General features: G+C 52.2%; 2 protein-coding genes and 1 long non-coding RNA gene across 15 annotated transcripts in view; 1 reads left to right on the top strand and 2 right to left on the bottom strand.

Annotated features, from left to right (window-relative positions):
* Positions 1 to 6885, bottom strand: part of CLCN6 (chloride voltage-gated channel 6) — a 32407-nt gene extending 25522 nt beyond the window's left edge. Inside the window, exons 1-2 of one of the 3 annotated variants that reach the window (XR_005786450.1) lie at positions 6708 to 6885; positions 5860 to 5919 (exon numbers count right to left, since the gene is read on the bottom strand). Coding sequence is in view for 1 of the 3 variants with exons in the window: in XM_040461442.1 (XP_040317376.1) it covers positions 5860 to 5919; positions 6708 to 6794 (147 nt within the window). In the remaining 2 variants the exon portion in view is untranslated. The remainder of the gene's footprint in view (positions 1 to 5859; positions 5920 to 6707) is intronic. The other 2 variants (XR_005786444.1, XM_040461442.1) reach the window with 2 other exon arrangements.
* A 186-nt stretch (positions 6886 to 7071) lies between these two features.
* On the top strand, positions 7072 to 21457 carry MTHFR (methylenetetrahydrofolate reductase). Of its 10 annotated transcripts, none has more exons than XM_040461503.1 (12): positions 7072 to 7187; positions 9638 to 9880; positions 11042 to 11280; positions 12102 to 12212; positions 15635 to 15828; positions 16539 to 16789; positions 17070 to 17204; positions 17420 to 17600; positions 17851 to 18033; positions 18981 to 19082; positions 19990 to 20109; positions 20403 to 21452. In XM_040461503.1, exons 2-12 carry the CDS (start codon positions 9648 to 9650, stop codon positions 20616 to 20618), a joined length of 1965 nt encoding a protein of 654 aa, XP_040317437.1. In that variant the 5' UTR covers positions 7072 to 7187; positions 9638 to 9647; the 3' UTR covers positions 20619 to 21452. The 10 variants fall into 10 exon arrangements, with proteins under 10 accessions (XP_040317437.1, XP_040317418.1, XP_040317446.1 ...); XM_040461484.1 differs by having other exon boundaries at positions 9635 to 9880; XM_040461512.1 differs by lacking the exon at positions 7072 to 7187 and adding an exon at positions 7265 to 7666 and having other exon boundaries at positions 9635 to 9880; positions 20403 to 21457.
* Positions 8017 to 9764, bottom strand: LOC121021261 (uncharacterized). Of its 2 annotated transcripts, none has more exons than XR_005786481.1 (2): positions 9661 to 9764; positions 8017 to 8244 (listed from the first exon to the last, which is right to left on the bottom strand). It is a non-coding gene; the product is annotated as an uncharacterized LOC121021261 (long non-coding RNA). The 2 variants fall into 2 exon arrangements; XR_005786479.1 differs by lacking the exon at positions 9661 to 9764 and adding an exon at positions 9527 to 9635.
* Positions 21458 to 21787: the final 330 nt, after the last annotated feature.

Raw genomic sequence — 21787 nt, 5'->3', positions numbered from 1 at the left:
CGAGCTGGTTAGAAGTGCAGCATCTCAGACCTTTGATCTGTCACATCAGAATTGGTGCTGGACGTGCACGAACGTTCCAGCAGCACAGCTACAGACTCCTGCTGCGGGAAAAGCGTTCGATTACCTACCTTTAAACATCCTGCTTCTGCGAAACATGAAAAGACCTCTGGCTATCAGTGTTACCCAACTTATCCCACTACATCAACTAACCAGAACCAAATTCATTTAGAGAATCAGTTAATTACAAGTCTCTTCAGTAGTCAGCTTCCATGAGAAAGAGGTTAGTCACGAGACGAACCAACGTGGAAGGTATTTTAAAAAGCAACTTTCAGTTTATGCTGGGAAGAGGCACAGATTCAGCACAGCTTCTAAAACTGCATCGACAGCAGTGTTCCTTAAACTGAGCTATTCTGCAACACGGCTATTCTGCAACAAATCTGTGTGTGTGCCAGAGACATCTTGAGAAACAACTCAAAGGAACTAATTTTATTTCTTCTATGTTTTGTAAGAGAAGCAGCAGTCTGGCAACAAAGGAAATGATGTGTTGTGTGTTCTCTCCTTCCTAAACCTGTTGCTACCTACACATAGGCTGGCGAACAAGCTGGACGCTGGCCCGGTAGCCACACTCCCACGCAAGAGTCAGCAGTCAGCCAAACACAGGTGTGACACGTGACAATTTATTCCATCCATATGTATCCCCAAAGTCCAAATCCCTTTTTTAAAAGAGTCCTGGGGCATCGACAGGCAACTTAGTAAATCGATGATCAAACATCCAAATATGGAAGACTATATAACCATAATTATGATAGGTCTCCACAGACGGATGTGGAAAACGTATAGAAATTATTAAGTAAAAGAAAATGCAAAGTACACAAACAGAGCCAGATGCAGAATGAAATATATAATATGATCCTGTTTTGATGACACAAAATTAAGATTATTTGAATGTCAGCAGATAATACCAGACATCTGGGAAAACTTTAAAAAAAATTTTTTTAAAGCTTATTTATTTTTTGAGAGAGAGAGAGAGAGGCAGAAAGGGGTAGAGAGAGAGGGAGACAGACAGACTCCCAAGCAAACTCCACACTGTCAGCACAGAGCCTGATGTGGGGCTTGAACGCATGAACTGTGAGATCATGACCTAAGCTGAAATCAAGCTGGCTGCTTAACCGACTGAGCCACCCAAGCACCCCTGGGAAAACTGTTAACCATGCATATCTCTGAGGTGGCTGTTCACATCTGGGTGTTGTTTGAAATTCTCACATGTACTTTTTATATTTAAAAAAGACTTTTTTTTTCTGATTACGAAACAGAATTCTGCAGTCGGTAAAAAATACTTCTGCCAGGAAATGGACTCATCTGTGAATGATGAGGATATGTATTTAGTGATTACATATGTATAACATACTATACGTGTAATACAGTTGACCATGTAACACTGATTTGCACTAAGCAAGTACACTTGTACACGGATTTTTTTCAAAAAATACAGTACAGTACTGTAAATGTATTTTCTCTTTTTTCTTAATGTTTTCTTTTCTCTAACTTACTCTATTCTAAGAATACAGCATATGATACACGTTACATACAAATTATGCGTTAACTGACTTTATGTTATCAGTAAGGCCAACAGTAGACTATTAGTAGAAAGTTTTGGAGAGTCAAAAAGTTATATGTAGATTTTTTTACTGTGCAAGGGGTGGGATACAGAGTATGTGCGCATAATACATACATATTTATATGTGTTTTATATACATACATATAAATATATATGTACATTAAAAAAAAAAAAACGTTAAGGTGATATCACATTCCAGGAACAAACAGGGAAAAAATGTTGAAAAATACGAATGTCCTTCATACCAAACACATAGAGAAATTGCCAGCCCGTTATATGCTTGATGGTTTGTTTAATAATGCTACGGCTTCATAAACATTTAAGAGGTTTTTAAGATGTCCAGAACAGGTAAATCTCTAGAGACAGAAAGTAGACTAGTGGTTGTTTAGGGTTAGGGTCAAGGTCAAGGGGAGTGAGCAGTGACCAATAATGGGTACAGGGTTCCCTGTTGGGGTGACGAAAATGTTCTAAAAGTGATTTGGTGATGGTGGCACAATTCGGTGAATATACTACAAAAACCACTCCATCATATACTTTAGATGGATAAACTGTATAGACTGTGAGTTATAAGTTCAATAAAACTGTTAAAAGGGACATTTTGAAAACAATTCTAACACCAGGACATCGATCTTTTCTTTTTTTAAGATTGAGTTTGACACTTTGTTAAGTATGTACCAATGGACTAGATAATTTATTCATTAAAACGAGATATCGTTTACTTCCCTTTTGTGACAACGAACTTCCTTTTATTTCTGCTGTATTCTGCTCTTGGGTCGGGGGTGGGGGGCTAACAACTTAAAATAAATGTTAATGTTTACATTTTTGAGAGAGAGAGAGAGAGAGAGAGAGAGAGAGTGTACACGTGTGCACGTGAACAGGGGAGGGCATAGAGAGAGGGGGACAGAGGATCTGAAGCGGGCTCTGTGCTGACAGCAGAGAGCCCGATGTGGGGCTCGAACTCACGAACCATGAGATCATGGCCTGAGCTGAAGTCGGATGCTTAACTGACTAAGCCACCCAGGCGCCTCAACTTTTTTTTTTTTTTTTTTTTTAAATAAAATATGTATAGGTGTCCTGCTGCCCAAGGTTATGAGCAAAATGGTATACAGCCACGGTGGGGGGAGCGGGGGAAGAGGGCTGAAAGGCAGCCCACGTTCCACCAACAAGAAGCACTTTCAATGGGTCTTGAGCTAGAGGAGCTGCTGTGGCCCAAAGGGAGAGGCCTTTTATTCTAAATCCTCTGCTCTGAGGGGTGCCTTTCCCTAATTCGGAACAGCAATAGAGGGTCTGTGACCAGCATGAAACATCACTGTCTGTTAACAGACTCATCCCACAGATGAACCATCCTTCACGAGACAGGATGTCAAAACAGCAATCCTAACATCTTGTAAGACCCCCAACTTACAAAGAAATTAGTCAAGTAGGTGCAATGAACTCTTAGTGAGGCAGGAATGAGAAGGAGCACATTTTAGAATTTCAAAAGGAGGGTTTTCTAGTTGATCCCTAATAAAATCTGAGCAGACTTTTCTGATTAAGCGTCCAGCTAAATTTGCTCTTATGCAAGGCAAATGTTCTCAAGAAGCTCATCCTTGAAGATAGTTAATTGAGAAATATTAATGACTCACATGAAAGAACATTAACCCGTAACATTTACATAAATATGCATACCAGGTGAAAGTAAATGCATTACAAACGTAAGTGCAATTTAGTAAAAGGAGAGAAGGAGGCTGGGGAATAGCAGGATCAATGGAGCAGAGAAACCATGGTGAGTTCCAGGGGGGTAGATGAAAGCTGCCAGAAAGTTCCAGTCATGGTCACACATTCGGGGTAACATCAATGGGCTCAGTGAGGGAATGTAAGGTGACAGCACACTATGGGGCTTCTTATACTAATTGTTGCAAACCTCTCAACAGTGTGCACGGACACAAATATTTTAGAAATATGGGAAAACACATCAGTAGATGTGTGCACAGTAGATACTGTGCTTTTTTATTTTGATTCATGAAAAGCATTCCCGTCAGTGTAGCATATACCACGGTGCGCAACTGGCAAATGCCAGAGTCCTAAAATTATTCTGTCAACTGCAAGGGAAGAAAAAGATGAAGGAGAGACCTACAGATTAAAAAAAATTTAGAAGGAGGGCACCTGGTGGGCTTGTGACTCTTGACCTTGGGGTTGCAAGTTTGAGCCCCACACTGGGAGTAGAGATTACTTAAAAAAAAAAAAGTTTAAAAAAAACCTTAAAAGATAATCAAACAAATGCAATGTGAGGACCTCATTTGGAACTGGGTTCAAACAAACTATTAAAAAATTATATGACATTTATCAGACAACTGAGAAATTTGAACACTGGACACTTAATATCAAGGCATTATTGTTAAATTCTTAGGTATGAACATGGTATCCTGTTTTGCTAAAAAAAATTCCCTGGGGCGCCTGAGTGGCTCAGTAGGTTAAATGTCCTACTTTGGCTCAGGTCATGTTCTCACAGTTTGTTAGTCTGAACCCCGTGTTGGGCTCTGTGCTGACAGCTTGGAGCCTGGAGCCTGCTTCAGGTTCTGTGTCTCCCTTTCTCTCTGCTCCTCCCCGCTCATACTCTGCACCTCTCTCCCTCTCTCTCAAAAATAAATAAACATTTAAAAAAAAAAAAAAACCTTATCCTCTACAGATGCATGTTGAATTATTTACGGGTGAAATAACGTGATGGGTAGAATTTTCTCCAAAATAATAAGGGAAGGGGAAGAGATGGGAGCCAGATGAAACAAGGTTGGGCAGGAGTTGAATGCTGAAACTGTATGATGAGTACAAGGGATTTCAATATACTATCCTGTCCATTTTTCTCTGTTTGAAATTCTCTATAATGAAAGGTTTTTTGAAATTCCATGTTATACTAATAAATCCTATTAGCTGTACTAAATTCTACAGCAAAAGATAAAATGTTAAAAAGAAAACTAGTCTGTTAGTGCCCTAAAATATTGAACTTTTAGTCTATGTGACATTTAAAAAAAAATTTTTTTTAATGTTTATTTATTTTTGAGAGAGAGAGAGAGAGACAGAGCATGAGTGGGGGAGGGGCAGAGAGCAAGGGAGACACAGAATCTGAAGCAGACTCCAGGCTCTGAGCTGTCAGCACAGAGCCTGACTCAGGGCTCGAACTCACAAATCGTGAGATCATGACCTGAGCCGAAGCCGGACAGTTAACCGACTGAGCCACCCAGGCGCCCCATGTGACATTTTTAAAAAAGCGTTATACGTACATGATTAATTACACTTCTTAGAATTGCTTAAGGAAGCGATTAAAAATGAACAAGAAAGGATAGTCAAGACTATATAGTTCATCCTATGAAAAAATCAAATTAAATAATTGTGGCATAATAAAAAATATTTGTCTATTTAAAAAGATACTGTAGGAAAGTACTTAGCAATACGAAAGTTGTTTTCAAGTTGGGGAAAAACATGTTAAAATAGTACATGTAGTAAAAATCACACTTGTAACTTAAAAAAAGCAGGAATGGGAACATGGAAAAGGACATTCAGTCAGGTTAATGGTCATCTTTTAATGAACAGGGTTATGGGTTTTTCTCTAGCTTCTTTTCATAAACAGTTTAAGAATTCTCCATCACAACCAAGGCTTGTTTTTGTTATTTCAAAAATCACAGACACATTATCGTAAACGGATTAAATGATAAAGAGGTGTATTTGTTTGGTTTTACTCCAGCAGCACTGGCCTTACTAAACACACACACACACACACACACACACACACACACACACACACACACTAAAAATCCCATAGTTGAAACAAGGACTATAATTAAGAGCACTTCAGAAAAAAGTTCCTTGGGCAGGAAACAATCATCTATCTGAAAACGAAGTTCTCTCAGAAGAGAAGCACACACTCCTGTCCCACACCTGTCATGAACACCCACTATCAGTGGCTTTGACTCTGGGTCTCTAGCTATAAGAGCAAATAGTTTAACAGCAAACATATTCTATCCAGGTTAAGGTACCATAGACCTGTGAATGCACGGAGACATACCCAGACCCTGTTTTGGGGTCATGGTGAGAAAAGGGCTTGTTAAACAGCTCGTTTCTCGAGAGAGAGACACATGACCTCTTCTTACCCATTCACTCCCTGGGAGAGACAAAGAGCATCTCTCACTGAAATCCTAATGTTTCGGTCGGAAGTGACCAGGTCACTCACTGCTTTTGTTACCCAAGACAGCATCTAAGAATCTCACCTCATAGTCTTTCCTTGGAAGGATCTCATCCTCCTCCTCCTGTGTTTCTCCAAGGATGGTCTAGAAAAACAGATCCATAAAAGCAAGACTCTTTTAACGGTTAAAAGTAAAAAGAGACAGAAGTATTTATGGAAATTTGTTGCTAATTTCCACATCGTCTCGAACTATTATCAAATGGGAACAAGACCTCAAAAAAAAAACAAAACACCACTTTTGGGATAGGGGGTGTTGTGGGTGGCAATCTACGGTCATCCAGCTGAGCTCTTTGTTTCTACTGATGTGTTCTTCAAATAACGATTTCAGGACACCTCAAAGATGTCCCTTGCCAGCTAAAGGGGGGGAAAATCAGGTTCCATCTGACAATGTGGTGAATCTGAAAACAGAAGGGACCTGTCAACTCTGGGACACAGCAACTCAAGTCTTCCCAGGGTGCTTTGCAGAGGGAAGCTGGATTATCAATGACCCAGAAAAGGTGAGGGATACGGTGAGAAAGGGCTGGGGAAACTAAGCCAGCTGCATGATAAGCACAAAGTCCAGGGAAGGGGCTCATTCTGAAAACGCTGGTTTCATTCAAAACTCTGTTCACATGGAAATAAAAGAAAACACGGAGGGGATTAACTGGAGCGGGCCTGGATATTCCCTCAGATTCCAGGGAGGGATTATGAGAAAAGACCCCAGACTTGGGCACGTGAAGCCCGGCAGATGCTTCGAGAGCTTAGGATGCAGTCCCCAGACCCCACCCGCTGCCACCTGAGGCCCCAGCGCGGCTCGGCCCCACCCCCCGGCAACGCCTCTCGCCATCCCTTGGCAACCGCCCCCTCCCCAGGCGGGCTCCGCCTGCTCCTTACCAGCTCCTCGGGGGTGCGGGTCTCACGCTCACCGCAGCAGCAGCACCACCTGCAGCAGCAGCACAGGGACCCCCTGCACCCCGCCATCTCCCTCCTTCACTGCCACTCCGGAACCCTCCACCGACCCCCTCCCACCCAGAATCCGCGCCTCACGTGACTGGCCCCGACAGTGTCACGTGGCCCTCTCGAGCTTGGGACCGAGACAGGGAGTGGCTGCAGACGGGTGGGGCGAGGGCCCGCGTCACATGACGGTGGAGGGACCACTTCCAAAGAGACCTCTGGGCGCGGCCATATTGGGGATGGAGCTTCCGGTCTCCCGCACGGATGTTTTCCGCCCTCTCGTCCCGCCTCCCTCTGCACTGCAACCTGACACCTGCGCCGCGCCCCGCCCCCCGCGCGCCCCGCCCGTCCTCCGGCGCTCACACAGTGGTCACGCAGCTGCGGCGGGTGCGAGGGCTCTGAGTCACCCGCCAAGGGAGGGTGAGTGGAAGCGAGGCGTGGGGTCGCCAGGGAGGGATATCCGGGAAGTGGGGACCACCCACCGAGGGGCGGGGAGCGAGGGAGGCCCGCCCGGCCCGGCCCTCGAGGCGGTGGGCTCCAGCTCTTCGGCGCACGCCCCCCGGGGGACCTCTGTCACTTCCAATGGCTGCGAACCTCAGTGACTTCCAACCCTGAAACGAAGACTCCCTTGCAGTCCCCGACCTGGACGGAGGGACCCCGGGGAAGAGGCGGCCCTGAGACGGGGGGTGGTGACCCAGACCCTCGGGACCGGGTCTGGGTCCGCGTCCCCGCCCCGACCATGACCCAGTGACCCGGTGACTCCATTCGCGGTTTTGGAAGCCACCCGGGTGCCGGTGGCGTTTTTCCGGCTCCAGCCTTTTAAACCTGCCTCCCAGCTGAGCACCTGTGGGCCGCTGGCACTGCCGTCTGCGGTGCCCACTGCGTCGGGCTGCGCACGGGTGTCCACCCCTGGCCCTTCTGGGAGCGATGGGTTTTGCATTCGCGCACTGCGCAGTGCTTGGCACAGATTAAGCGAGTGGCCGGTAAATGGCAGAGGGTTATTTTGAGAAGAGAGTGACGGCGCCTGACCTGTTGGCGCTGAGTGCTGGCTTTTATCATCGTGGGGATGCCATAGGCAGGATATTGGGCTCTCGTCTCAGGGCACTGGGGGGGGGGGGGGGGGTAGGAGAGGAGACAAAACCGTGAAGCCACAATTACAGCCCTGTGTTGGGTGCTATGGGAGTCCAGCTTAAAATGGGTAAGTAGTGCTGGGAGGTAGAAGGTTGAAAGAAGGCACATGCCTGGCACGTTCTAGGAATGCTGCAAGTCTTTATTAAAGAAATGAAAGAGCGGGTAGTTCGTGGGTGGTTCTGCTTCCTGCCCCCTCTCCTGGTTTTGTTCCAGCAGACAGTTAATGAGCCACTCTCTTGAGTTCAGGAGGAAGGCCAGCTAGGCCCATCTTGACATTCTTCCCTTCTTCACTCACGTTGGCCATTCCTGCCGAGAACCTCAAGTTTTAGGATCAAAATGGGCATCCCTAGGGAGAAAAATCATCGGTATGAGTGTTTTTACTCTGGTCCTGACTCCTTGACTTTGGACGTGCAAACTTGTGTTATGTGCACTTGTGTGTGTTTCAGGGGAGAGGAGCAGTGGATTTCATCAATTTCTCAGGAGTCTAGAGCCCCCAAATAGTTAAGAACACTGGCTTGGCAGTGGATGATCCCTGAAAGGAATGAACTTGGCCTGGTTGTTCCTCTGATGACCCCAAGTCACCACACATTGGATTTTCGCTAAAAAGTGTGTGTTTGCACGTTGCTGTGCAAGAGTAGCGTTCTGTTTTGTTTTTAAGAATTTGTCTTATTTTCCCCACCAAACCGGCCAATGACGCCGTGCCCTCTGTTGGCCTGCCTGTGGTTGCCAAGGTCCAGGGCTTCCTATGTGGTTGCCGTGCAGTCACTATAATTACTTTAACTGACTTCAGTGGTGTGCGTAAGGAGGACAGTCTGGAAGGCAGGCACAGACGGGACAGCTTTTCTTCTGAGTTGAACATAAATTCATGCCCTTACTGAATTTGGGTCTGTTTCGTTGTGGAACCTACTCAATGTCAAGTTCTAAGCCATGACGCGTCTTTTTTTGGAGAAGCGTGAACTCAGGAGAAATCTGGCTGCCTTGTCATGCCTGCACCCTTCCATCCTGCAAGCACACAAACCGTTCCAAGTAACAGGAGATATTCCAGGCAGGGCCAGGCTGAGCTCTGCCTTCTTGGGAGAGTGATCCAGTGACCCTGAACGTCTGTTGGTCTCATATCCACCAACCCCTGCAGCCTCCAGTCAACATCCCCCTCCTTCCAGCTTCTGCTGCTAGAGCCCCAGCCCTTTCTCTCTCGCCTAGAAGCCTTGCCCCCGCCCCCTTGCGCAGGGCCCCAGCTCTAGCTCTGGGCTCTTCCCTTGTCACACCTCCCTCCGCCCAGACAAACACACTGGCTGGGGGAAGGTTCCTCCTGTTTCGTCCCCACCCACTCTGGGTCTGAGCTGGCGGAGATGGACCATCCAACACCCAAGGTCCTCCTAGCCAGGCCCCGCTGCCCCTCCCTACGAATGTGGGCTTTGGAGGCCAGCAGCGGGAGGTTCTCAGTGCCACCCTCCATCAGGTAGCTGTCACCGAGGATCCACGGGCTGAAAGAGCGTGTTTCTGTGCTGGGTGGGGGCTGGTTTATTTAGAGCCAGGCAGCTGTGGAGGGCAAAGCTTTGAGTGAAGCAGTGTAGACAGTCATAGCTGTGGTGTGTGCAGCCCTTGGGTGGGGGCACCGTCACCCTTACCCTCACCAGCCTTCTTCCCGCGTGGAAATGCAGCATCTCTCACTTGACCCTGCCACTCTGGGTCCTGGCTGCCTGCCCTCTGACGCTCCTGCCCTCCACCCCGTGCAGCAGGAACCCGGCCATGGTGAACGAACCCAGAGGGGATGGTGGCCCCTTGTCCCGCTCGGAGGGCAGCAGCAGTGGCAGCGAGAGCTCCAAGGATAGTTCGAGATGTTCCACGCCGGGGCTGGACCCCGAGCGCCACGACAGACTCAGGGAGAAGATGAGGCGGAGGATGGAATCTGGTGACAAGTGGTTCTCCCTAGAATTCTTCCCTCCTCGGACCGCTCAGGGAGCCGTCAATCTCATCTCGAGGTGCGCTGATGTCCTTAGGAAATAGGGGCCGAATGAGAGGGGTGGGGGAGGGAAACCGGCAGCCTGGGGGCAGGGCCACACTTTCACCCGGCAGAAGAAGGCCGCCAGAGGGGGTGGAAAAGAGCGGGGGGGGGGGGGGGGGGGAGATAATCTGAGCGGCAGCTTCTCGGCTGTCAATAAAAGTCCCTGCAAGCAACTTGGAATTTTTAGAGTCACACACTGCACGCAACGGGTTAAAAATGTTCATTCTCTCAGACCGCATTCTTTGGCGGAACTTGGGCCTGGTGCACAAATACAGTTTAGGAAGTCATAAAGCAGCGGCTTGGAGAACATTTTCCACAAGTTAGGAATTTGACGTAGGCCTCTTGAAATCTAGAAACGCGAAATGAGTTACGTTAGCACGTTATGAATTGCAGTTCCTTTTTTAAGAAAGAAAGTGTCTGCTTTTTACCATTTGTATCTTCCATGTGTCGCTCTCACGGTTTTGAGGTTTAAAGGCACAAGGATGTTTAAATACCCTGTTACAGCTCGTGCACACGTGCACACCTGTGGCTCTTCGGGAACCGTGGCCTTGTTCCATAAGGCCGCTGGCTGCTGCACCGCAGCCGGGAGGCAGCATGAAAGAAACCTGTGTCTGCCGACCCTCTTTTCTCCCCGTTCCTAGAGTGAGCCTCTGTTTGCCACTCTGAGAGTTCCCCAAACCTCTGACCATCGAAGTGTCTTAGCTCACCCGAGATAATGAGCGTGCAAACGCTTTGAAAAGGCTGATGTACTGCTCTCACACGAAAGGGTTTTGCTGTTGCTCATCAGTTATCTCTACAGTCATCATCATCGTCGAAGCTCACACTGCCTGAGTGCTCGGTGTATACCAAGCACTTTTCTAAGAGCTGTGGAACTGTCTATGGTAGTACTTCCGTAGTGTTATCACGAAGTAGGTACCGTTCTTCACACGTTTTTGCAGTGAAGAAACTGGGGCTCAGACAGATCAAGTAATTTTCCCGAGATCACACAGCTAATAAGCAGCAAAGCCAGCAGGAGACGAATGGAGGTGGCCCGATTACCACTTGGGTGTGATGGTTCCCTAACCCCTGGGCCCCGAGGGAAGGTGGTGAAGGGTAGTGTGCTCTCAGGAGCCCCTCTTCAGAAAGAAATTCCATACAGGTTTGATCGGATGGGGGCAGGTGGCCCCCTCTTCATAGATGTGACCTGGCACCCGGCAGGGGATCCCGGCTCAGACAAGGAGACCTCCTCCATGGTGATCGCCAGCACTGCCGTGAACTACTGTGGCCTGGAGACCATCCTGCACATGACCTGCTGCTGTCAGAGCCGGGAACAGATCACGGGCTATCTGCACAAGGCCAAGCGGCTGGGCCTGAAGAACATCTTGGCGTTGAGGGGAGGTGTGGAGCCCGCACTCTGCTATCTGGGATCTCACTTCCTCGAAGGCCTCTTCTGTCCCTGGAGCGGTCCTTTACTTTTCTCTGGGTCCCACACTGAGCGCGCTCAGTCCCCTCCCTGCCAGTAGTGTCCGTGGGCACTGCGGGTACCACACACATGGAGCCGCTTCTTGACCTCCTGACCCCAGCATAGTTTGGGCAGGAATGCAGCCAGCGCCTGATAACCCTCTGCCCTGGCTGCACACAGCGGGCACACAGCCCGCTGGCTGTTCCCAGCCCTGGGCCCAATCAAAGGGTGTGGTTCAGGCATTAATCCCAGGGGTGAGACCTTCGCTGGTGCCTCTAGTACCTGTTGTCCCACCCAAGTGTGAGAAGGAGGAGCCGGACGGGTGGGATTCTGTGGCCTCGTGCCCTCCACAAGAACTCACTTGAGTAGACATTCTTCCAGGAGGCAAGAGGTCCAAGAGGGCGGGAGAGTAAGCAGTAGGGTTGGGTGAGGGTGCCTGAACACAGCCAGATTTGGGTAGGGAAGGGGTCTCTGACGCCCCAGGCTAACTGAGGAGGCGCAGCTGCCCCCTGGTTAGCCCTGCCGGCGCACTGCCCGCAGAGTCGGTGCTCGGTAAGCGTTTGGCAGGATGGCCACGGTCTTCCTGGCCACCATTTGCCAAGTGCCACTCTGGGAGGAAGGGACACGCACCCTGGAGGAAATCAAGGCTCTACCTCTGAGGAGCTGACAACCCAGGCGGGGGGTGGGGAGAAGGAACAAAAAGGCTGTCTGGAGGGTGGGTGACACCCAGTGACTGTGACCTCCGCCACCCCTGCAGACCCCGTGGGTGACCAGTGGGAAGAGGAGGAAGGAGGCTTCAGCTATGCTGCAGACTTGGTGAGGCACATCCGAAGCGAGTTTGGAGACTACTTTGACGTCTGTGTGGCAGGTGAGCGGCTGGGCCTTCCCAGTGCTTGGGGACAGGGGAGGGAAGGAATGACACGCCCAGGGGGCACAGAATGCCCACCAGCACTCAGTTCAGGACCCGATATCCCAGGGCGCCGTGGGCCGGAGCCTGTGCCAGGTGAGGGAGGCTCAGGGCTGCATCACACAATGCCCTTGCTCTCACTGTCTTGCCCCACCCTTTGAATTTTTACTCCTCTGCCTTTTTGCACTCTTACCTTGCTTCCTAGCCCTATTCTGCTTCCTTAAACAAAAAGAATATTTATTAAGATGGTGGGGGGGGGGCAAGGAATCTCAGAACCCCAGTCAGGAAATGGCATCTGACCTCACTAGGCCCCAGCTCAGAAAGCAGTCAGAAACCAAGGCCTCCCTCATTCTGTCTGGAGCCACAGGGTTCCCCCCCCCCATCCCGACCCCCTCTCTGCCTCCCACCGCACATTTGCTCCATGCTTCCGATAGATCGGACAGGTCTGCTTTTACACACACTGACCAGCTGCCAGCTGCTAAGTGTACATGATCACGTCCAGCCAACAGTCCGGACTGACCGGCAGGTCTCAGTATCGGTTCTGAATTCTCAGGAGAGAGCACTGGCTCAGCTCAGCGTCCGTTCTGTGGGCTACAGCCAAGAGGCAAGGTTCACTTGCTGGAAATGGCCTTCCCTCTTACCCCCGCTTACTGGGATTGGGCCTCAGCTTCTCAAACCAGGGCTTGGGTATGGTGAAGCAGATGTGCCAGGGATACAAGAAGTCCAGGGATTGCTTTGACACATCATTTAGCGTGACAACTTTTCTGAAACATTTTTTGGGAAAATCATATCATTTTTATTTTTTTTATTTTTATTTTTTTTTTAATTTTTTTTTCAACGTTTATTTATTTTTGGGACAGAGAGAGACAGAGCATGAACAGGGGAGGGGCAGAGAGAGAGAGGGAGACACAGAATCGGAAACAGGCTCCAGGCTCTGAGCCATCAGCCCAGAGCCCGACGCGGGGCTCGAACTCACGGACCGCGAGATCGTGACCTGGCTGAAGTCGGACGCTTAACCGACTGCGCCACCCAGGCGCCCCTCATTTTTATATTAAAACAAACATAGCCACATTCTGGAAGTAGCATGTCAAAGTGACGTGATTTTTAAAAAATAAGCCACGTGGCTTCAAGGTAGCTAGTTGTTGCCTATGGCTTTGGGTTTAGTCCCAGGCCCCCATGTACGTATCCACTTTTCACAGTCAACAGGCGTGTTTAGGTGAGTGTAGGAGGCCCTGATGAGGAGTTAGGCACATGGCGGGCATTGCCACCTGTTCAAGTGTTAGCTGCCCACACTGGCCACCCTTGGGTCAGTTAATTGAGGAACATGCACATGTGCAGTAGGCATTACGTGCATGGAGACTGGCTGAGCTGTGAGCTTGCAGGTGCCGAGGGGTCTGGTGCTTCGCCTGTCATAAAGTGGGCGAGAAGGCTGATCCTAGGGTTGGAAAACAGCAGATTGGGGCTGTGACAGAAAATACAGTAAATGGAGCAAAATCTAAATGTAAGTATGTGCTGTGTTTGCTGATACTGATGATTTATAGCTCTAGTCTCAGCTGCGAAAATCTCCTTGTTTTTGAAATTCCTGCTGGAAGAATAGCTTGTTATTGAAAGTGAAATTGTGGTGCTCAGTCCCTCCCATGTTTCACCCCTTGAAACAAGAGTTTTTATCTTCCTTTTTGACTTGCAGTTTCTTCAGAACAAAACTGCCTTTATCACAGCAAAGCAGGCTCGCTCTCTGCAGCCTGGCTCAGGGTCCTGCCCAGGGCTGAGGCTGAGGAAGCCAGCACTCCCGATAGCTTCATTTTTTTTTTTTTTTAAAGATTTAACATATATTTTTAAAAATTTTTTTTAATTTATTTTTGAGAGACAGAGAGAGAGCATGAGCAGGGGAGGGGCAGAGAGGGAGAGAGAGAAAGAATCTCAAGCAGGCTCCGGACTGTCAGTGCAGAGACTGACACCAGGGTCTAGCTCAGAAGCCTTAAGATCACAACCCGAGCCGAAATCAAGAGTCGGACACTTAACCGACCAAGCCACCCAAGCACCCCTCACCAGGACATAATTTAACTTTGGTGATACCTGGGGCTCATCATCAAGAAGACAGAGGAGAAGCAAAAAAAAAAAAAAAATTTTTTTTTAATAAAAATATAAGAAGACCAGAGTCAGGAGTATGCATGCAGTTTCTAACCAGATTCTGCTTCCAGAAGCTGTGCACCCACGGGCAGGGCATTCTTCTGTGGACATCTTTTCACTGGACGGTCCCCGATGATATTTGTATTCCTTTCCTCTGGCTTGATCCCTGTTAGAGATCTGGGAGTTCATTATACTGTTTTCATTACTTGGGAGTAGTAAGTTTTCAAACTTCTGTAATAAAAAGTTGCAAATGGGGGCACCTGGGTAGCTCTGTCTGTTGAGCATCCGACTCTTGGTTTTGGCTCAGGTCATGATCCCAGGGGTCGTGGGATTGAGCCCCGTGTCATGCTCTGCGCTGAGCATGCTTGAGGTTCTCTCTGTCTCTGTCTCCCTCTCTCTGTCTGTCTCTGTCTCTCTCTGTCTCCTCCTCTCCCTCTCCCTCTGCCCCTCTCCGCTGTAGCTTCATCAAGGCCTACCGTCATCCTTTGCAGGCAGGGCCGCTCAGGGAAGCAATCAGTTTCCAGAGTTAGGGAGGAGCCTAGGTGACATGTGGTCCCACCTCCCGAATCCCATCCTCAGCCTCCCCGGCAGCCCCAGTGCTTCACCCTCCAGGAGCTTGGTACCTGGTGGGGCTGCTCGCTGGGACCGATCCTGGCTCTGTCATCAGAAGCGACAGACTATGACTGATAAGGAACTTGATGCAGGTGAATCCCTTCTCCCCATATGACAGACCATTGGGCTTTCGGTGGTAGTTACGGAATTCCGTCCATTCTTTCCTTCAGGTGGAACATCTCCACTTTAGTCAAGGCTTCCCTCTGTGTGCATGGTTTCGAACTTTCAGTCTCTTAGATCCCTGAATAACTTTGATGTTCAATTAGTCCACTGCCCAGACCCCAGATGCTGCCTGACCCGTGCTGAATGTGGTACTTCCTCTTTTCTGTGGCCACAAAGTGCAGGCCTGGTTTGTCTGGCTAGTTGCAAGGGACGTGAGGCAGGTCAGGGAGCTGTCCCCCACAATTCTTTGGCGGGTGGCCATAGGCTGCCTCTCACCGAGGGTCATGTCCAGAGTGAGAGGCACATCACTGCGAGCCCAGCCACCCACTGTTTCGGCCCGTTCGTGCTGCAGTGTTGCAGGGGATGATGTCCAGAACCCCCGAGGCAGAGAACTCTGGGTTCCCAGCTTTCTGGTCTCTTCATCATTCACCTTGAGCAGGTGGGAGCCAGCCTCTCCCAACTGTCATCCCTATCGGCAGGTTACCCCAAAGGCCACCCCGACGCAGGGAGCTTTGAGGCCGACCTGAAGTACTTGAAGGAGAAGGTATCTGCAGGAGCCGACTTCATCATCACCCAGCTTTTCTTTGAGGCTGACACATTCTTCCACTTTGTTAAGGCTTGCAGCGAGATAGGCATTACCTGCCCCATCCTCCCCGGAATCTTTCCTATCCAGGTGAGGGTCCCAGGAGGGCTGTCCCAGCATAGGCCAGGGCCCTGGGGTGAAATTGAAATGCCAAGTTCCTGGTAAAGTGCTTTGATGCTCATTGGATTTCCCTTCCGACAGATGCTCCAGTCCTTGGAAAATGCCACCCCATTTTGATTACCTCGTCTCCCACCCTCCCAGACAGCAACAGGGGCTGTTGGAGGGGCCTGCTGACAAGTGTCACTAAAGGGGATTATCACTGCCATTATAAATCTTGGTTAAGTCAATGTGTTCCAAACTTGGCTGTCATCAGAATCATCTGAAAAGCTTTTTCAAAATGTAGGTTTCCAAATCCCATGCCTAGAGGTTCTGATTTAATAGATCTGAGGTAGGGCCTGGGAACTTTCACGTTACTTAAGTTTTACAGGCCGTGCTGATGATCAGTGTGGCTTGGGAACCACTGGCCTTGATGCCCACTATGTTATCAGTAAAGACAACTAGGGGCAGAAAGGCTGGCTCAGACCAAGGGCAGGAATGCCGTGGGCAGCCGGTGTGCTCTGTGGAGTGGAAGAAGCAGGACAAGGCGAGGGCACGTGTACAGTCTGGTCTGACCTCCCGGAGTCCCTCTGTGCCACGCGACAGTTGGCCAGGAGGCCTGGCAGGGATGGGGAGGGCAGTAAGTATTTCGGGGAAGAGACGGGCTGGGAGATGGCACCCAGAGTCCCCTGTGTCTCGGGCAGGGCTACCACTCCCTTCGGCAGCTTGTGAAACTGTCCAAGCTGGAGGTACCGCAGCAGATCAAGGACGTGATCGAGCCAATCAAAGACAATGACGCTGCCATCCGCAACTATGGCATCGAGCAGGCTGTGAGCCTGTGCCAGGAGCTTCTGACCAGTGGCTTGGTGCCGGGCCTTCACTTCTACACCCTCAACCGCGAGATGGCCACCACAGAGGTGCTGAAGCGCCTGGGCATGTGGATTGAGGACCCCAGGTGAAGCCGGCGGCCCCGAATTCAGGCCTAGGAGCCACAGAGGAAGGTCGGGTGGGCGGAGAAGTCAGTAATCACAGAATGAGCATGCCCTAGTGGTGCTGGCCGCCACAGCCGTCCAGAGGGAGGTCTCCCCTGGCTAGCGGTACACTTAGGGTTCCGCCTCAGGGCGAAGTCCATGCACAGAGTGAGAGCAGAGGTCTCCATCCGGCTCAGTGGTGCGCCCCTCTTTCCTGCGTCCTCTGGCCAGTTGCTCATTCGTTCTGTCTCCATTCTCCCCCAGGCGTCCCCTGCCCTGGGCCGTCAGTGCCCACCCCAAGCGCCGGGAGGAGGACGTGCGTCCCATCTTCTGGGCCTCCAGACCAAAGAGTTACATCTACCGCACCCAGGAGTGGGATGAGTTCCCCAACGGCCGCTGGTGAGCACCTGCTGGGGACCCCGTAGCAAGTGCGAGTGTGTCCTGTTTTTTGGGAGGGAGCTGAAGGGAGTTTGCCTGCTTCTCTGCATGCTTTTTGGGGAGCAGTCAGGGACAGGATTCGCAAGAATGCCCCCGGGTGGGTGGGGGCGCCTGTCCCTCCATCAGGAGCCCCGGGTCAGGAGTGTGCCTTGCCCTCCGGGTGCCTCCCTGGCCAGGGGCAATTCCTCCTCTCCAGCCTTCGGGGAGCTGAAGGACTACTACCTCTTCTACCTGACGAGCAAGTCCCCGAGGGAGGAGCTGCTGAAGATGTGGGGGGAGGAGCTGACGGGGGAAGAAAGCGTCTTTGAAGTCTTTGCCTGCTACCTCTCGGGAGAGCCCAACCAGAATGGCTATAAGGTGAGGGCCGCGGGGGCCCTGTTAGGTCCCCTGCCCTGTCTCCCTGTGGGCCAGGCCTCGGGGCTGGGACTCATGCCGACCCCCGTTTACCTAAGCCTCACCTCTCTCTGGACACAGCACCTCAGCAAAGGGAAGGGTGAGCTGGGAAGTCCCCGCCTGGGGTGCCTGGTGACCGGCGGCGCCCGCAAGAGGGAGGAAGCCGGGCTGCCGGGCGTGATGCCGCCCCAGCCTGGCCCGCCCTCTCTCCCAGGTGACTTGCCTGCCCTGGAATGACGAGCCCTTGGCGGCCGAGACCAGCCTGATGAAGGAGGAGCTGCTTCGAGTGAACCGGCAGGGCATCCTCACCATCAACTCCCAGCCCAACATCAACGGGAAGCCATCCTCCGACCCCATTGTGGGCTGGGGCCCCAGTGGGGGCTATGTCTTCCAGAAGGTGTGGCAGGGACACATGGGGCTTCCCCACCCCGGCCGGCACCCAGGGGTTCCCCAGAGAGGAGGACAGAGAAGCCTTCCTCTCTGGGGTCTCTTTATTCTGAGAGGTAGAGCGGATAGGAGCTCATGCTCTATGTCAGGCAGACCTGGGCAGGCGGGTCGCGTGACCGCTCTGAGCCTCAACTGCCTCTTCTGCAAAATGGGGATAGATCCCGTCACGTTCTGGGGCGGAAACGTGACAACGCATGGGAAATGCTTAGCACGTGGGAAGAACGCGGGAAGCGTTCACGAAATGGAACTGTTACTGGTCTCCTGAGTTGGCACCTTTCTCTAGAAAGGGGTGCTAGAGGTAAAATTACATTATAAACTAAAGCCCGTGGGCTCTGGAATTTCAGAGACGTGGATTTGAGTACCAGGTCTGCTGCACCTTCCGTGCGGCCAAGTAGCTCAACGTCTCTGAACCTAGTTTCCCCATGTGAGAAATGGGGACAATAGTGCCCCCACTCAACCCCTGACAGGCAGCTGGGGTTCAAGAAGCCCTTGCCATCAGTGTTACCATGAAGGGAGCGGGGAGGCTGGGATGAGTCAGGCCTCTCTCCCATGTCTCAGCTCGTCAGACTGGGCCTCCCGTCCGTTTTCTGAGATGGCTTCTCCGTGGAACCTTCCCTCGTGGCGAGAGGGGGGCAGGTGTGCCTCAGACCTGTCCAGACTGAAACACCTCACATACCTGCTCCTGTCCCCCTTGCCTGGATTCATGACGCGATCCGCACGGCCACGCTAGTCCCAGTGCCTCAAGTCCAGCCACACGTGTGGGCATGGGCGCCTCCCTGGGACGGCCCAGAGGGCCAGCGCCCGGTGTCGCGGAGCATGTGGTGTGCTTAGCAGCCCACGGAGCAGGGTCGTGCGAGGCCCGGGGTTGATGTGGCGGTGCCCGCCCCTCTCCCGCAGGCCTACTTGGAGTTCTTTACTTCCCGTGAGACGGTGGGGGCGCTTCTGCAGGTGCTGAAGAAGTATGAGCTCCGGGTTAATTACCACATCGTGGATGTGAAGGTAGGCCGGCTTCCGGGGTGTCGACAGCACTCAGCAGGCCCAGACACCCAGGGCTGAAGGCACCACGCTTACTCCTCCACTCGGCGAGCACCGAGCGCCGAGCCCTGGCCAGGCACGGAGGAAACGGATACACGTACACAGAGCCAGGCCCCTGCTCTCAGCTCAGAGCGCCCCCAGCCTAGTGAGGGGGCCCAGTCAGTGGGTAATTACAAATGCAGCTGCACTTTTAACAATAAAGTTCAGTATGGGATGCTGGGACCCAGGGGAGGGACGTCTGACCTGGGAGGTCAGGGAAGGCTTAGAGGGGTCCCGTGTGGCTGGCTGGACTCTTTGAGGACAAGGGCAAGGACATCGCGGGGAAAGGGCAGGGGGTGTGCGAAGGCATTGTCTGCACAGCCCGTGGGGACGCCGCTGAGTGGGTTCAGAGTCAGGCTAAATATCGACTGTCCGGCTTGGAAGCTGGGTTTTCCCCTAAACACAGGAAGGAGCTTTTCCCAGCAGCGGTCGCTTGGCTCCGTGTTTTGTCGTCAGCAAGTCAGGGCGGAGGGTGGTGCGAATGGTAGGGCCAAGGAAGACTAGTCAGAGGCCCCTGTGGTAGTCCGGTGGCAAAGACAGGCCCGGCTGGGCAGCCACGAGGGGACGGATTGCAGAGTAAACCAGCAGGAGCCACCGGATGTGGGGGATGGGACTTGGGGGGAGTGGAGCTTGGAGGCTGGGAGGAGGAAGGAAGCAGCCTGTGGCCTCTCACAGAGTGGCAGAGCTGGGAGGGGCAGGTGGAGGGGATGGAACAGAGCGCACTCCCGGTGGGTTGGGTGAGCTGGGTTCGCAGGCACTGGAAGGTCTGCAGGTGTCTGTGCCCAGGTCTGTTCTGACTCCTCCCCCCCCACCCCCCCCCCCCCCCCATCAGGGTGAAAACATCACCAATGCCCCTGAGCTGCAGCCCAATGCAGTCACTTGGGGCATCTTCCCTGGGCGAGAAATCATCCAGCCTACTGTGGTGGATCCTGTCAGCTTCATGTTCTGGAAGGTAAGGATGCTGGGAGCGGGCCTGCCCTGCCCACCTTGCAAACCTTAGGCTGGCAGTGGCAGTGGCAGCCCAGGGCTGGTGGACTCTGCCTCGAGGTGTTGATTTCTGGGCTGGGGGATGGGAGGTGACCCTGGCAGTGAGCCTCGTTTCTGTTCCGGGAAATGTCCTGTTGGGCAGCATGGAGGCCCTTGGGGCGCTGAGCGTGGAGCCCTGACCTGCGGCTCTTGTTAACCTTGCCCGTGTCTGTGTGTGTGTGTGTGTGTGTGTGTGTCCGCACGTGCCCGTGTGTGCAGGATGAAGCCTTTGCCCTGTGGATCGAGCAGTGGGGCAAGCTGTACGAGGAGGAGTCTCCGTCCCGCATGATCATCCAGTACATCCACGACAACTACTTCCTGGTCAACCTGGTAGATAACGAGTTTCCGCTGGACAACTGCCTGTGGCAAGTGGTAGAAGACACATTTGAGCTTCTCAACAGACCCGGGCCAGAGCAGGAGACAGAGACCCTGTGATCCCGTGCCCTGATGTTCTTGGCCTGAGGCCACTCGTGTCCTGCCTCCCTCCTCCCCAGTCCTGGTTTTCCTGGGGACCCCTCTTCTCCTTCATCTCTGGCCTCCACTCCTCACACGGTGATGGCAGCTAGACTTGGTGTGAGGCTTGCTGGCTCCGGCTGGACCTGAGTCCGCCCCACGTCGGAACGGGGCGTTTGTGGCTCAGCCTAGTGCTCTTTGGTGAGAAGCACCCCCCTCCTGCAGAGGACCGTGGGGGGGGGGTGTGGAACAGCATCTTCTCTGAGAAGGAGAGAGGATGGTTGTTGCCGACGGAGGCCTCGAACCAGGGCAGCCCCTGGGAGCCGGCCTGGGGCTGCCGGTGACCTTGCACTTGGGACCCACGGGGATGGCAAAGCGAACCTGGGTAGCGGGCACGGGCAGTGCTGCAGAAGAGACATAGAGCGAGGGCACTGCACCCTCCTCTCCGAGGTGTTAGCCGCCGGGCACTTAAGTGCTCATGGGCGGGAGGAGCAGACCACTGCCCTGCCCACCTGCCCGTCTGGCCGCGTCCCAGGCCTCCGGACAGGCCTTGGCCTGAAACGTGATAGCGTGGGCATTTCTTGCCAGCGTCTGCCTGCGAGCCAGCCGGGCTTTCACCTTTCCACAAGGCTGCTTTTTGAAAGAGCCATTTCTATGTTCTGGCAGCTCAAGAGGGAAAGTGTCTCTTAAAGGTTGAAGGCATCTATACCCTTCTACTTGGTAGAGCCCTCGGCCTTTCCTCCCCCCAACCCCTGCCATGGAGCGCTACCCTGCCTGTTACCGTCAAGGGCAAAGATAAGGCTCCACTGAGCAGGATTTATTTCTTCCTGGCTTATTTTTTTAGATGGGACCTTTTCCTGCCAGCTGCTCTGCTCCCTCCTACCCCCCCCCCCCCCCCCCCCCCCCCCCACTCCCTCGCCATTCCCAAAGCTGTCTGCCTGGCCCTGCTCCCCTGGAGTCAGCCCTCAAGCCCTGCTGCTCAGGGACAGTGACCAGGGGATGCACAGAGGCTGGTCCCTGTCCCCGTCCCTGCCTGCTGGTCTTCGCTGGCTCAGCAAGGGTGGGGGTGGGTGTCCAAAGAGCAGCCTGATGGCAGAAGAGGCAGGCACAGTCGTGGGTTACCTACCCTCTTCCTTCCCAGGGTGGCTGGT

This window comes from Herpailurus yagouaroundi, unplaced genomic scaffold, assembly GCF_014898765.1.
Source record: "Herpailurus yagouaroundi ecotype Mexico unplaced genomic scaffold, PumYag 77, whole genome shotgun sequence".
NCBI classification, from domain to species: domain Eukaryota; kingdom Metazoa; phylum Chordata; class Mammalia; order Carnivora; family Felidae; genus Herpailurus; species Herpailurus yagouaroundi.
Note: the sequence above shows the minus strand (reverse complement) of the source record. Positions and strands in the feature narration are given on the sequence as shown.